This window comes from Mus caroli, chromosome 10 (assembly GCF_900094665.2).
Source record: "Mus caroli chromosome 10, CAROLI_EIJ_v1.1, whole genome shotgun sequence".
Lineage (NCBI taxonomy): Eukaryota > Metazoa > Chordata > Mammalia > Rodentia > Muridae > Mus > Mus caroli.
Window position 1 is genome coordinate 45,656,230 of NC_034579.1, and position 15,936 is coordinate 45,672,165.

At 33.7% G+C, this 15,936-nt stretch overlaps 1 protein-coding gene across 1 annotated transcript in view; it reads left to right on the forward strand.

Annotated features, from left to right (window-relative positions):
• The window catches only part of Ascc3 (activating signal cointegrator 1 complex subunit 3), a 268,769-nt gene that overhangs the window by 13,658 nt on the left and 239,175 nt on the right, over window positions 1-15,936 (forward strand). Inside the window, exons 2-4 of the mRNA XM_021173819.1 lie at window positions 2,136-2,267; window positions 5,300-5,450; window positions 14,759-15,318. Coding sequence (XP_021029478.1) covers window positions 2,178-2,267; window positions 5,300-5,450; window positions 14,759-15,318 — 801 coding nt within the window. The 5' untranslated portion in view covers window positions 2,136-2,177. The remainder of the gene's footprint in view (window positions 1-2,135; window positions 2,268-5,299; window positions 5,451-14,758; window positions 15,319-15,936) is intronic.

Genomic DNA, 15,936 nt, shown 5'->3' on the forward strand with positions numbered 1-15,936 from the left:
CAATCACAGGAACTTCAGTACTGTCCTCTTCCTCTTCCATGTCCTCTTCTGGCCTATATAGATAAGCATGTGGTTCACAGGCATGCATGGAAAACATCCATGGATATAAAAATAATAATGAAAATAAATAAATAAACAAATCCTTTAGGTGACTAATGCACAATAAAGTTTGAAAATATCTATGTTGTTGACTAATTCTTGATTTATTTATTTTTCCTTTTCAAATGTTTCAAAACTATGTTACTCAGACTTTGAAACATACAAATGTTTCCCTCAGAATTCTCTTTAGACAGAAGATTGGGATGCAGAACCTCAACATAAAAGACTGAGATTAACATATGAAAGAAAATATTTGACAGAAATGCTGTAACACTCAGCCTAGGCTGGTATATAACTGATAGAACAGGAGAAAAGTCTGAGAAATGTAACATCTTAAAAGATCTTTTTACATTTTATTATGTGCGTGTATGCATGTGTTTGCCATATATGTGGAGGTGAGAGGATAGCTAGGGGCAGTTGGTTCTTCCCACCATGTGGGTGAGTTCCAGGGATCCAGCTCAGGTCCTGTGCCTTAGCAACAGGCACTCCTCCCTACTATCTGTTGTAGGCCTGCCTTTGAGTTTCTGATCTTTCTCTTCGGTTTGATCTGCTTCCTCCTTTGCAAATGTATTCATTCTTAGTAAACTGTTTTTGCATCTATTGCTATCCAGGTGCCTCTGTCCAAGCTTTGTTCTATAGCACAGTCCTACAGGTGCTCAAGGACCTGATTTTCCACCCATGGTAATCTAACAAGTGCTTGCTTGTTTATATTCCCATTGGGTAGCTGAACCTTGAAGTCCTCTAGTTAGGAAGTTCACTGACAAAATGAGTCATTTTAACTTTCCCTATTGAAATTCTCTTTTGTGAGGTACAGTTCATTCCTTTAGCTATTTTTAGCAGTTTCTCATTCATCTTTATGCAGTCTTGTATGTTTTTAATACTTTGCATTTTGTCTCTGACTTGTAATTTAGTTATATTTTGAATGACTTCTATCAGAGTTCAACAAACTAGTGGTTACATTGAGCTCCAGAGTAGATTTAATACCTCTAAAGTGTTGTTAAAATATTTATAAAGACTGAATGTGACTCATAAGTATTTGTTACTATTTTTTTCACAAAATGTTTATTAATTCCTTGTTTATATAATCCTAGTTGAAATTTGTTGAGACTTATTTTATGTTGTATTACACATACCACCTTAAACTGCTTTATGACCAGTGAGATGGCTGACCCAGCAGGTAAAGGCTGCCAAGCCTGGTGATCTGAGTTCAGCTCCCAGGATTCGTAAGAGAAAAGAAGAAAACTGCCTCCCACAAGTTGCCCTCTGATCTTGTTCCATGTGCCATGGCAGGTTTATGCCTGTAAACACCAACATGCGCGCGCACACACACACAATGTACACATATGCATTCATGCTCGCATGCACAATGTAATTAAAAAAATTAAGACTTTCAAATGTACATTGAATTTTTTGACAAGGTAGCACTGTCTTGTGAATCTTGTAGGTGATGTCTTTGACCTGCACTTTGATGCTAGATTTGCCACTTCTTTCTGGAGGTCTGTTTTAGTTCATTTTTAGTTTTTAGTTGTTATTGTGTTTTTTTTTTTTTTTTTTTTTTTTTTTTTTTTTNTTGGTTTTTCGAGACAGGGTTTCTTCTCTGTGTAGCCCTGGCTGTCCTGGCACTCACTTTGTAGACCAGGCTGGCCTCGAACTCAGAAATCCTCCTGCCTCTGCCTCCCGAGTGCTGGGATTAAAGGCGTGCGCCACCACGCCCGGGGTTATTGTGTTTTTTAAAACATGCATATGAACTAAGAACTTTTATATATTAGCTTGCTTTTATTACAGTTTAGAATCTTTTATTTGTTTTATGTCCCTTTGATCATTTGCTTTAAAGTCTGTTTTGTCTGATGTGATATATTTTCTACAGTTCCTAGCACTTTTGCTTCTTATTTGCTGGGAGATTTTATTCAATACTTAAGAAACTAACATTTGTAGCAAGTGCTCTTGGAGCCTGTTTTTCTTGTGTAGATCAGTCCGTTGAGTTTGATTACCTGTGTCATTTCTAAACAGATAAATTTCATTGTGCTTTGTTTCAGTTTCGAGTTTCTTATTTCTATGGATCACTGACTGAGTTATAAATGGCTCTACCTCGGCTCACAGGAGCCTTGCGCTCCTTTTCAAATGTCACCAAGCAAGATAATTACAATGAAGAAGTAGCTGACTTGAAGGTAAATGTTTTTAGGTGAAAACTATTAAAAACAAAGGGTATGGGTGAATATTTGACATTTCGTCTTTTTAGTTGTATATTTTTAAAGTAGAAGTTTTATCTTGTTTCTTCTGTCTTGAGAAGGAGATTGAGTATATTGATATTTTCACAAGACTGGACATGTTAAGTACCTGTGACTATTATCCAAGGGAATAATCCAGTATAGGCCTTCATGCTTTCTGTTCTTTAGGCCTCTGCCACAGCTAATTATGTGAATTAGTTCACATTTATTTTGAGTCAGCTGGGCACATTTTAAGTTTCCTGTTAAATTCTTCATATATGAATAGAACACTGTGTTTACCTTAACATTAGACGTATAAATATTATTTTCTAGCTCTGTAGTTAGTCCTATAGTTGACTTGTTCATATAATTGATAATAGTACATTTATGGCTTAAAGAAGTCAATTGTAAGGCCTTTTTATAGTCGCATCTTCAGAAATACATACTGCTAATCAAAGAATTCTAGATTCTTGTAACTGTAGCTTGACTGACTGATAATGACTATGATGTGGACTAATTTCCTTACATGACTCAGTTTTATACTAACATAGTGTCAAGTTATGTTCACTTTAAATATAGTTAGTTTCTACTTGCACAGTATGTTTAGTTAGCACTTTGAGCTTAATGGAAAGAATGCCAGTCACTTCTTTAAATTGATTCAATGACTTTGATTTCTGAGCAACAAATTAGGGTGTTTGGTTTTACAATGAATTTCTTGTATAAATTGGCTTATATAAGAAAGTTTTATAAGATATATCATATAGAAAAATGTAATACTATAAACAGTAAGAGTATTTTATACCAAGGTTTATTGAAAATTGTACATTAAATATTTACAAGTGAAACTCTTGAGACTAGTCCTTAACCTATGACTTTAATTTGTATAGAATAACACAAAATACCGTCGGCTAGCTGGCCTTGACAACAAAAATTTTATGTTCCCTAAAACTGGAACTTAAAAGTTCAGGATCAAGGCAAAGTTGATTTCTCTGGAATCTTCTCTCTGCTGCTGTAACTAGCATCCTTCCCACTGTATTCTTCCAGGGACATTCCTCTGTGTAAGGCTATCCCTGCTACCCTTGAGCGTCCGTCCGTGTGTGTTTGTTTGTTTGTTTGTAGTTGTTGTTGTTGTTGTTTTTATGAGCCCAATCAGATGGGATCCTTAATGACTTTCTGAGGTAGCAGAGGTTAGGATTTCAATGTGATAATTGAGGAGACGTGGTTTAGCTCATAATATATAGATTTTGGTTATTTTTCAAATGAAAGGAGTTTAGTTATTTTAATCTGTAAGTACCTGTATTTCTTTCTGAATATGATTACAATATACATACTGTTTCAAAAGGTAAATGAGCAAAAGTTGTAGTCATATGCATGCACATATACACACACAGTGTATCATTACATTGAGTATAAATGATATATTGGCTTCTAGTAGGAAAAGTTAACTGTTTGGCAGCATGGTCAAGGTTTATAGGTTCATAATGTATATGTTATATGTGGGAAGATAGGCAGTGTATGAAGAAACTGACCTCTTTTTTTTTTTTTTTTTTTTTTTTAAGAAAAATTTAAAGCAGTTCCTTTTAGTTGTTGACTGTATGGTAGAGTGAAAACATGATTTACTGGTGGACTAAAACTACATAGAAACAGTCTTTATACAGTGTAATCTCACCTAGAGATTGACTCAGAAAGCAAAGATTATCAACCAGTCTTTTGGTAGATTTCCTTCTAACGATGGAGAATTGTATCAGACCTATATGTCTCAATAATAAATGTAAGATTATAGTTTATAGCATAATTAATATTAATATCTTATATTCTGTTTTCTGTTTTTATCTTCCTGGGGCCTTGCAAATTCTGAACCAATGATACTATGGAATATTTTACAATTTAAAAGGATAAAAATTAAATGTCCTTTGCCCCAATGTCATTTCAGTTTTTATTGTAGACTTTTAAATACACTTTGCCTCATGAAGAAGGAAAATGGCATGCATAATAAGCTTTATTATAATGCGACTTTTTAATCACAGGAAATGTCCACCATATACCAAAGTAGGGATGAAAGTAAATGAATGATTGTGTCTGTGTAAGTTTGGCCAGTCTATCTCAGATGGACCTTTTTCTTTTCTTTTCTCAACCCCGATTGCCTGACCTCATTTTAAATTAGAAAACTGAAGCAGGAAAGTAATGAATACTGAGCATTGTCAGTATAAGCAAGAGTAACATTTCAGTTCCATGTCTGACTCACCACTTCATTTTGTTAGATTGTTTCATGACTTTTATCTATGGATCAAAGCCAGGGATCTGACATGAAATTTTCATTTTATTCATTTTATGCATGTGAATTCATTCACTTTCTTCAGACACACCAGAAGAGGGCATCAGATCCTGTTACAGATGGTTTTGAGCCACCATGTGATTGATGGGAATTGAACTCAGGATCTTCTGGAAAAGCAGTCAGTGCTCTTAACTGCTGAGCTATCTCTTCCGTCCAGTAGTCAATTCTTGAGAAGGAAAATATTTATTGTTTCAAGAAAAGAGTGTATATAGAAAAGAGTCTGTGTCTGACCTTTAGTTCCAGGGTCATATTCTGAAAATAGTATTATTTAAATGCGTCTAACTGATTAATCAGGGGCATTAGTAATCTTTAAATGTCTTTTGTCAAAATGTATTTTTATGAACATTATAAATTGTGTTAAAAAAAAGCAGTTAGAAAAAGGAAGAGAATGTAAGGGTTGTTTATATGTTAGATTTGGAATGTTGAATATTTTGTTATATCAATATTTTATAATTAAAACATTGTTTATTTTAAAACTTTTTTTCTTCCTATAAAGTCACATTTAAATTAAGTTCCTTTTGAGAATAATTAGTGACTGAGTAGACAACTTTAAATTCTGGGTAGTGCAAAATTGATTTTGTAATACAAATTATATGTGATGGATTGGAGAAAAACTTTAAATAACAAGAATTTTTCTATATTATGCTTTCTTTTTCAGTTGAAGCGATCTAAACTTCACGAACAAGTTTTAGATTTTGGCCTTACATGGAAGAAGATAGTGAAATTTTTGAATGAAAAGCTAGAGAAGAATAAAATGCAAAATATAAATGAAGACTTAAAAGACATACTACAAGCTGCAAAACAAATCGGTATAGTCTTTAAAAGAAAAAACAAAATGGTTCTATAAGAGGTTCCTTCCTTGTAAGCTATGTATTAATAGTATATGATAAAAGGCTACAGTTTCCTGGTAAATATTTACAAGTATATAAGATGCTCTTATCTGTTAATGAATTTAGGATAGTGTGGCAGGGGTAGAAGTAAATAACCAACTATATACAATTAATAATGCCAAGGAACATTGAGAGTTGAGTTTCTCAGCAGGAGGCCAGCTAGTGTACAAGTGAATGGTGGACATAACTCAGCGCAGCCAAACTGGGTTTGTGTGAGGCTGCGAGGAGAGAGGACAGTGTGAGGACATTTATGATAGCATTTAACAAAGCCACACTGGATTTTAAGAATATTGAAAAAAAAATAGTAAACATAGAAAATGACTTGATTTAGTCTCCTGCCTTTATTATCTTCATTCATAAAATATTGATTCTATTTTTTTTAGTTCCTTTATAATAATACTTCAGAATACTTACTGAAAGCACAAATGAAAATTTGGGTTTACTAAGTACCACAAGGAAATTTTTTATTACATTGAAAAAATAAAATATGTTTGGACTATTTGCCCAGTTATCACTGTTCACAAGTCAAATAAACAAAAAGTTCAGGCGGCAAATAGGATTTGTATAGTAGAGATAGAAACTAGACTGTAGGAGTCAAGAATGGCATGCAGATGTGCCCAAAGAATCTGTACTTCACCAGTTGTCTCTAAGTGCGATCTTCCCCAGGGCAGAATAAAGCATATGACTTTAAGAGGACAGTATCAGTCATGACTTAGTGAGCTTGCCTTTCTAAATTTATAACCATGGCATTCTTTGGGTTTTGATATTTGTGTGCATCTTACTTTTAGTAAAATTAAGAAAAGTGTTAATCAGCTATAGAGATTAGTTGAGGAACATGCCCAGATTCCCACATGTGTACCACCATGCAGCATGCTGACACACATGTAAACATGTATACACTTACATATGTACTTATGCTTCCTTTTAAAACAAAAATACTGATCAGAAGGCAGGTTAGGCAGCAGTGACTTCTGAAGTGTCTTTGGATGGATCCATTATGATTGTATATTATTAAGTAAATAAGATTTTAGTATTAAAATCAAGGAATCAAGTCCTGGGGTGGGAACAGTTTATAAGGAGATGACTTAGAAAAGGAACTAGAAAAATTTAAAAGGGACCAGAAAAATACATACTTAGACTATAAAGCCTTGTTCTTATGATAACGATATATCCGGTTGGCTACTGGGAGAATTTATAAAAAATTCGCTGTTTTGAAATTGTGGATTTTAAAACAGGTGAAAGAGTTTTATACGAATCATAAAATGGCCAGTAAAGTACTTTTGGACAAACATCTATTGAGAAAATTATAAATAAAAAAAGTACAAGACCAAGGATCTGGAAGCACAAACAAACTCAGAAAAGAATGCTATTGGCTTTTGGATTGACTTCTGAAGTGTCTTTGGATGGATCCATTATGATTATGGTTTATTTCTCTAGCAGTCACTGTCCATTTCCAAATTGGAGCCTGGGTAGAAAAGAGGAAAAGGAACAGAGTTCTGACAGATTCAGAGAACTAAGATGACAAAAACAAATTAGTGGACAAGGGAGAAATATAGAATTTGGATATTTGGCTAGTGAAAAAATTAATCTTGTAATTAAAAAAGAAAGAAATCTATATGCCTTAATAGTTATCCCTAGGAATTGTCATATAGTTTCACTTAAGATCATGTGAGAGTATTGTTGCAGAAGACAGGAGGGTAAGAGCATGTAATCATGTAATCTATAATGCCTGCTTAACTCTTAAATCAAAAAACAGATTACCAAGACATTTCTGGGTTATTTGAAAAGCCTTGATTATGGGCCAGCCATGATTAGGTAATGGTCTTAGGTCTTATATTTGATATACCCATTAAAATAGTCTTATATTTGATATGTGCATAAATGGGAATTTCCAAATTCTGGTATGCATTAATAGTAAAAAGGAAGATTTCATTGAATATAATATTAAATGACTGAGAAAATATCGAAGATGTAGATATGTGATTGGAAGAAAGTGTAAGTTCATGTGAGTATATAAAACAATTTTGGATTAACTGGAGAAATAGTAAGATTTCTGATAAAGTAACAGCTTTATATATTAATAAGTATTCAATATATAGCATTTTATGAATATTTAACAGCTATTTTTGATACACATTCTTAGTAAACTAGGAAGACAAAGAAACTGATAAAGGGCATCAATAAGAAAAGATGGAGCAAAAATATACTGTGTGATACAGTGTCATTAGCTTCTGAGAATGGTGATTTCTGGAAGCTAGGAATGGTAGGGAAAAGTGGACACAGAAGGCTGGCTACTTGGTACACAGTACTGCTAGGTAGAAGTAAGTCTTAATGTTCTAAGCACAATAGTATGATTAATGTTGCACCACTGTATTTAATAAAGAATTAGGAGAAAATATTCATAATCTGCAACAGAATGTTAAATATTATAATTTAATTATTCACATGTATGTACATTAGAATATTATCCTATACATAGATATAATTACTATATGCCACTTAAGGTAGGAAAGATTCTTTGCAATATGGCATTTCCCAGGATGATCTAGCACCTCTTCTGTTTCTCTGAAAATCCTTACTAATATAATTTAGGAAAGAAGAAAAAAAAAGGTGTAAATATTAAGGGTCATAACTATATCTGGAGAAATTAGTTTAGCCAGATCAAGTTAAAAATTGTACTTGCTAGAAACAAGTTCTCTTTATCTTTAAGTAATTTTTAATAAAGTTCTGTATAAAGATTAATATGGTTTAATTTAGGTTACATTTATGAAACATCAAAATTTACAAAAGTTGAGCTTCATGATTTCCTCATGGAAAGCTCTGAAATACTAATGTGAGATTAAAGAAGGCTGAATTGTTGAAGTGTTGTCTTAAGGATTAGAACTTAATTGTTTATAATGATACTATTCTTACCCAAATTGATTTACTGTTTGTATCCATGTGTTTTTGGAAATGGATAAAATATTCTGAAAGCTACCATAAAAATTCAAAGACAAAAAGCAGATCCATCAATCTTAAGAAATAAACAGGAAAAACTTTACTAGATATTAAAATTTGACATAATGCACATTTTAGATATTGCTCAAAGAACAGACATGTACAACAAAAGGCTAGAATGTAGTCTAGAGACTAACCTGATACTCAGACACTTGATTTGTGATGGCGTAGACAGGGTTGTAAACAAGTTAAAATGCAGAATCATAAGGTGATGATTGCAACTTTGCACTCTTTATTAAAAATGAAATGTGTGGAATGAGTGTTGGGAATAGAACTTCAAGATACATTGTCAAAATCATTTTTATCCATACTCAGTAAGAACTCTTACATATCAGTAAGACGGATAGATCTTGTACAAAAATGACTTGAGACCCTTTGACAAGGAGATCAGTAAAAAAGATAGATTGTGTAGAACAAGGACCTTACACAAGCATTTTCTATATTAATCAGATGTCCAGTGAAGGTGAAAACAAATGTTCATCCTCATTGAGAAATATTATTTTATGGCTCCTCAGTATAGCTGAAATTGAGAGGATTGAACTCACAGTTCTTGGTCAGGACGAGGAATTTCACGTGTTACTGCTACAGTTGGAACTGGTACAATTATTTGAATCGGTTGAGCAGTATTTATAGTAGTTAAACCAATGAAAATTTAAGTATGAAATAATGCAATTAAAAGTGGTGTATGTGTATACTGAAATGTTATGTGTATTCATGACAGCATCATTTGTGATAGCCCGGAAGTGCAAGCAATTCGCTATTAAATTATAGCATAGATGTGCTGTGGTATTTAGATTACCTTTTAACAGCAGATTCAGCTGTATGTAACATTGTAAAGGAGTGTTGCAATATTAAAAAAAAAAAAAACAGTCACACATATAGAAAACAAAGAATGATTCTAATGTGAAATGAGAATTGGTCTTTGAAGTCAATATTGCTCTGGTCCCCTTCCTTCCTCCCAAGTGTGTTCTAGTTCAGGGTTACTTTTTCCCTGTGAGCAACTTTTAGGGTAGTAACTTGTTACTGAAAAAGGAAGTCACTGGAACTGTGAATGAAGTAGGTATCTAGGGAACTGCAGTAATGTTCTATTTCTGGAGCTGGCTAGCCAGATTAAATAAACCTGTTCACTTTGTGACAACATTTTGAGTTGTACATATAATCTCTATATATTCCTAGTAAATTAAATAAAAGTAAAAATTACTATCTCCCCCTCAAGATAGAATTTCACCAACTCACAGTATAACCTATTCTGAGCATTAAACTCAAAGTGCTTCAGCTTGCTTAGTGTGGGGCATTACAGGGATGCATCAGCACTCCGAACTTTGCTTATAGTCGCTATATTTGTGGTATTATGCTTACCTGGTTTTCTGTTTCATGCTTTCATGAATTATTTTCATGGAGTTTGAGTTTAATTCAGATGATCAGCTACTGTGTAGGTTTAAATGCAGAGAAGTTCCCCTAGGCAAGGCACGAAAGAAGTCATAGAGAAGCAGACTTTGGACAGGGCAGGGTAATTTGTGTTTTGAGTATTTCAAAGTAAAATGTTATGTGTGTTTCATGATAACAGCTAAATAACTATGAGATGTAAGGTGCCTTTGTAACACTTTCTGATATATAAGGGAAATTTAGATTACTTAAAATTACTTGAAATTACTAGGAAAGTTGATGGTTTGCACATTTAAAAAAGAAAACATAGTTACTAAATTTAAAAAATCAGGTACCTAATCACTGTTTTTGAAAACATATTTATACCAAATTGCCTGGCTTGCTGATTTTTAAAATATAAATGGAGCTATTTTAAGTAAAAAAATGAAGGATTATAATTTTTTCACATGTTAAGACAAGTATTAGAGGTAAAACTATGATTTGAAGTTTAAACATAACAAGGCAAAAGAAATTGACTGCATTTGAATATTTCATTGTTAATATAAGTATAAATTATTTATTTCACTAACCAATGAGGCTGTAACTTACTAGAGAGTGGATTTATATGTTGACTACTTTTAACTTTAATGCTTATTATTTAAGGGCACAAGTCTTTATACTTTAAATTTTAAATTAAAAATTTCTACTATTGAAGAATTCCTTAATTAACTAGGAAAGGGTATTAAAAAGTGAATTTATAAAATTACTTGATTTAAACATTCTTCATTCAAAGGAAAATACAGATGTATGTTTTGCTGAGGATGATTTATAGCATCATTCTGTTTTGACTTTAAATTTTTCTACTTTTTATAGTAATAATTGAACAGTTGTTTTATTTTATATAGTAAAGTTGTATGTAATATTATGAAAGCACAAGCTAGCCAAGCTCAGTTCTCCTATTCTCTGCCAGGTAATTAATAGTGATTCAGAGAAAGACTGTTACATTTTCATTTTCTTAAGCATGTTGGGATGTGCTGCAGTTTACTGTATTTCACATCTCATTTTTCTTGTTATAATTGTTAGGTAGGTGAGGGCCAATGTTTATTAATATAGCATTCCTGTAATCTTCTAAATACTTCTTTAAACTTACTGCATTTGTCATATACAGGGTGCAGGGAGATGGTTTCCTAGTTTACAGATTTCATTATATAGTGGATGGAAAATTGAATATCTGGTAATTTAAATGAGAATTGCCTCCAAAGGCTCATATATTTGAATATTTTGTCACCAGAGAGTGAAGCTATTTGGGAAAGACTAGGAGTTGTGACAATTTTAGAGGATGTGTGACCTTGGAAGGAGTAGACTTAGGTTTCAAAAAGCCTACACATTCCTGTCTCTTTTTGTGCTTGCTGCCTTTGGATTAGGATGTAAAGCTCTTAGCTACTAGCACGCTGGAGCTACTGCTCTAGCACGACGCCTAGTTGCTTTCCTCCTGTGATGATCATGGACTAACCCTCTAAAATTGTAAGCAAGCTTCCAGCTACATGTTTTCTTCTGTGTTGCCTTGGTCATGGCATTCCTTCACACCAGTAGAACAGCAGCTAAGCTAGAATCTAAATGGTTCTATTTCTAGACTAGCTGTGCTTTTTTCTCTCTCAGGTGCCTAACAGCTTTCCCTGGACCTCAGTGCATCCAGAACATTGGGATGCATGTGGGTGTGGGATACATTCTTATGTACTCTTAAGAAAGCCAGGCAGAATGACTTAACTCCTCATTGGCTTGGAAAAGTTCATTGTTCCAGGATGCAGTAGTCTTTCTTCTCACCTAACCCCCCTGCTACTTGTTAAAGTTCTCAAAATTTGGAACTTCTATAGTAGCTCTCTGTGATTCCTCATACTGTGTGATATTAAAGCATGTGTTTCAGAACATAGTCCTGGACATCTGACTGAGTCGGTTACATAGGAAAATAGTCACTAGCCAGTGGTATTCACCTTTATGAAACACCATGACCCAGCTAAAGTTTATAAAGTTTTAAAGTAATTGCTAGTTTTGAAAGTTTGTAGACATATGTCAGTTGTACTAGACATTTTGAAATAAATTGCTTTTGATCTGTGTAGATTTTTCTGAGTATATAATTATTTTCTCTGTTGAAAGCTGACTGATGGATTTTTCTCCTGCTTAACATACGTATTAATCGTACTTTTATGATAAGTATGGTGGTTTGATAAGAATAGCCTCTATAGACTTATAGATTTGAATAGTTGGACCCCATGGAGTGGCACTATTGAAAAGATTAGGAGGTATGTTCTTGTTGGAGGAAGTATGTTCCTGAGGGTGGGCCAGAGTCTCTCTCTGTCTGCTGATCAGGATTTAACTCTCAACTACTGCACTAACACCTACCTGCATGCTTACTATGATGAACTAAACATCTGAAACTGAAAGCAAGCCCCTATTTAAATGCTTTCTTTTATAAGAGGTGCCATACTATCTCTTGACAGCAATAGGACAATGACTAAGACAATGCACTAATTCTCCATGTTATATATACCAAGATTCTGCTATAACTTTCCCACTGGCTTACCTACTATTGGAAAGTTACATTACTTCCACTTTTAGTAATATAACAAGTTTTGTCCAAATTTTCTAGAGTGATTTATTTTTTCAGTAATATTTATTTAATAAATAAGAATTAGAAACACATGTACTTTTTAGGAGTTTACATGGAATCTAGTACAGTGGGGAAATGGGAAATAAAAGAGTTGCTGTGAATCATGTTTAATTACTTATTTTTGTTGTTGTTGTGTCTTATACATTTTCATGGTGGAGTTTTCATTTTAGCGTGTGCATGAAGGAGATAATGTTTTAGGACAAAATAAGATTACTTAATGAGGAAGTTTTATTGTAGTAGTCTATTTTACAAAGAAATGTATGCTCTTGTATGTTGGATGTAGCTGTGAATTCCATTAAAATTTTTAAACATTTGTTTTATGTGTATGAGTGCTGTGTGTATCTGTATGTCTGTACACCATGCGGATGTAGTAACTATGGTGACTGGAAGAAGGTGTGATGAATCTCTTGGAAGTAGAGTTACAGATATTGTGAGCTCCCATGTGGGTGCTGGGAATCAAAACCAGGTTTTCTGCAAGAGCAGCCATTACTCCTAATTGCTGAGCCATCTTTCCAGTCTCATAAATTCCAGGGTTTTTGTTGTTGTTGTTCAGAGTTTAGTACTAAACTTGTTAAATTATTTGTAGAACTATCCAAAGTCCAAATGTTTAAGCAGTGCCTTTAGTTGAAGAAAAACATATGTAGAGAACTTGTTAGTTTATAAGCACTGTGTAATTTACTAAAAAATTTAGTCATGTTTTCTCAATGTTCTGAAAATTATACTATAGACACCATTCTTGAAAAGTATTGGGATTGGCATGGTGATTGCTTATTCACACACACTCACATGCTATTTGCATTCTAAATTCATAAGTTGAGGTCTGGTGATCTAGTTTAGGAATAACTAGTGTGTTGTCTATGTGGAATAGAGTTAGTTTAACTCAGCTTCCGTTTTGAACTATCTTCCATGGGCCAAGAAGTCAGAAAATACAGAATTGAGCACAATGTGCTACTCTTGGAAGATGTAGCTAAGATCTGGAATTGAAAAATGAATGGGATTGGAGCAGTTAGGATTCCAGGGAATGATAAGTGAGAATGTGGAAATAGACAAAATAGGGTTTTTGCTTTGTTTTGTTTTCTTTCTTTTTAAATCTTACCTTTGGAAATGTTATTTTAGTAAAGTCATGCTATGCTATGCAGGCTGGTTTTGAACTCCTGGCATCAGGTGATCCTCTTAAACATCAGCTTTAAGTAGTTGGCTATGTGGGCTCAGTGGTGGTAGAGCCTACTCTTGAATATTAAGCCATCTAGTTTTGGTAAGACTAGAAAATGTGAAGTAGATAGTGGGGCTGGAAGAAAACATCAAACAAATAACAAAAGATGAGGGATGGTCCTGCCCCTGTAGTAATTTAGGTCTAGCTATGTAAACTGTGCAGTAATTTTGAGGGATGATTGTAGACCTATTTTTAGGACGAAACTAATGTTCTTATATTGGCAAGTTTGTTATTAATGTTTAGATAGGACATACTGATGTTGAGAACTCTTAAAAAAATTAAATTCTTTTTCTTTTTTTTTTTATAAAAATACCATGCTGTAAGAATATTCAGTGACATTTTTTGGAATTCAATAGTTTTCTCTTTTTATGTAAGATGATTGAATATGGAAAGTTTATGCTTTAATCATAGGTTCTGGTCATTTACTATTTTGAAGTTTTCCTTCTGTTTCTTCAACATAGCATTTTTCTTTCACATTTTATAATACGGTGAATTAGATTCATTTGAACACACACATAAGCACACATCTTGGTGGTATGAAATGTTTTTAATGAGAGCTGTACAAGTTTATATACAACTTTCTTGTCATGTAGGTCTATTATACAAATTATAAAGAAAGCTATGAGTGTGTGAGGTCTCCTGACTTTCATTTCTGTAATTCTGAAAATCCTACCATAGTTTATCAACTTAATTTTAAAATGTTAAGTAAGTTTTAATAGATAGTTCATTTCTAAAAAGGGGCAAGAATTTTTATTACAAGCTTCTGTCCTTAATACTGATTAATGGTTGGGTGAACTAAAATGTTCTTGGTCGATTGAACATAGTTCTTTGGGAATGAATTTCTTCGGCCCAAAATTGATTTATCTCAAAACCAAATTGAAGAATCAATATAAAACAAAAAAATGTAAAAGAATTTTTTAAGTGACAATTTGGATGATGATTCAATTGAACTAATACTGTATTTTTGTTTTTGTCTTTGAATAGTTGGAACGGATAATGGGAGAGAAGCAATTGAGAGTGGGGCTGCGTTTCTCTTTATGACATTTCACATGACGGACTCTGTTGGTTACATGGAGACAAAGGCTATCAGACAGACTTTTGGTCCCTTTCCATCATCATCTGCTACTTCAGCTTGTAATGCCACTAATCGAATTATTTCTCATTTTAGTCAAGATGATCTCAGTGCTTTTGTCCAGATGGCAGAAAACCCATGTAACGATAGAGTGGTTTTTGGCAAAAACTTAGCATTTTCCTTTGACATGTATGATCTGGACCACTTTGATGAATTACCAATAAATGGTGAATCCCAGAAAACTATAAGCTTAGACTACAAGAAGTTCCTGAATGAACAGTTCCAGGAACCCTACACTCCTGAGCTCAAGCCTGTGGAGAAAACAAATGGCTCCCTATTGTGGTGTGAAGTTGAGAAGTACTTAAACGCAACGTTAAAGGAAATGACTGAAGCACCAAGAGTTGAAGATCTTTGCTGTACTTTATATGACATGCTTGCTTCTGCTAAAAGCGGCGATGAACTTCAGGACGAGGTACAGTTGAAGTTTCTCAAGTTATATGTAAATATGAACTACCTTAGCAAATAGCTCTTTAAAAATTAAATTCTTCTTATAGTATTGGGACTGAACCTAGAACCTGGCATATGCTAAGTAGATGCCTTAGCACTGCTCAGCCAAGAATAACCTTTTAAACATAATAGTCAACATGAGATGTTAACCTTCTTCACGGTCACTGATAGTGAGCTCTCTAGCCAAGGAGAGGAGGCACGTGGACTTTCCAGTGGGTTCTTACAGGAAAACAGAGTGCAACGAGTAGTGGAGTGGGCACTCCTATTTAAAGTGTTGTAATTAGTACTTTACTTTGAGCAATACGTAGATTTAAGTGACAAATTATGTGGTTGCTTTAGGAATAACTGCTTATACTGTTAATACATTTTGTATTTCTATGCATTGAATGACAAAATGTCCTCTAGAGGATTAGAAATTTTATTTATATGTTAGCTGACTTTTAGAAAAGTTTTGGGGCTGGAAAGATGGCTCAGCAGTTAAGAGCACTGACTGTTCTTCCAGAGGTCCTGAGTTCAATTCCCAGGAACCTCATGGTGGTTCACAACCATCTATAATGGGATCCGATGCCCACTTCTGGTGTGT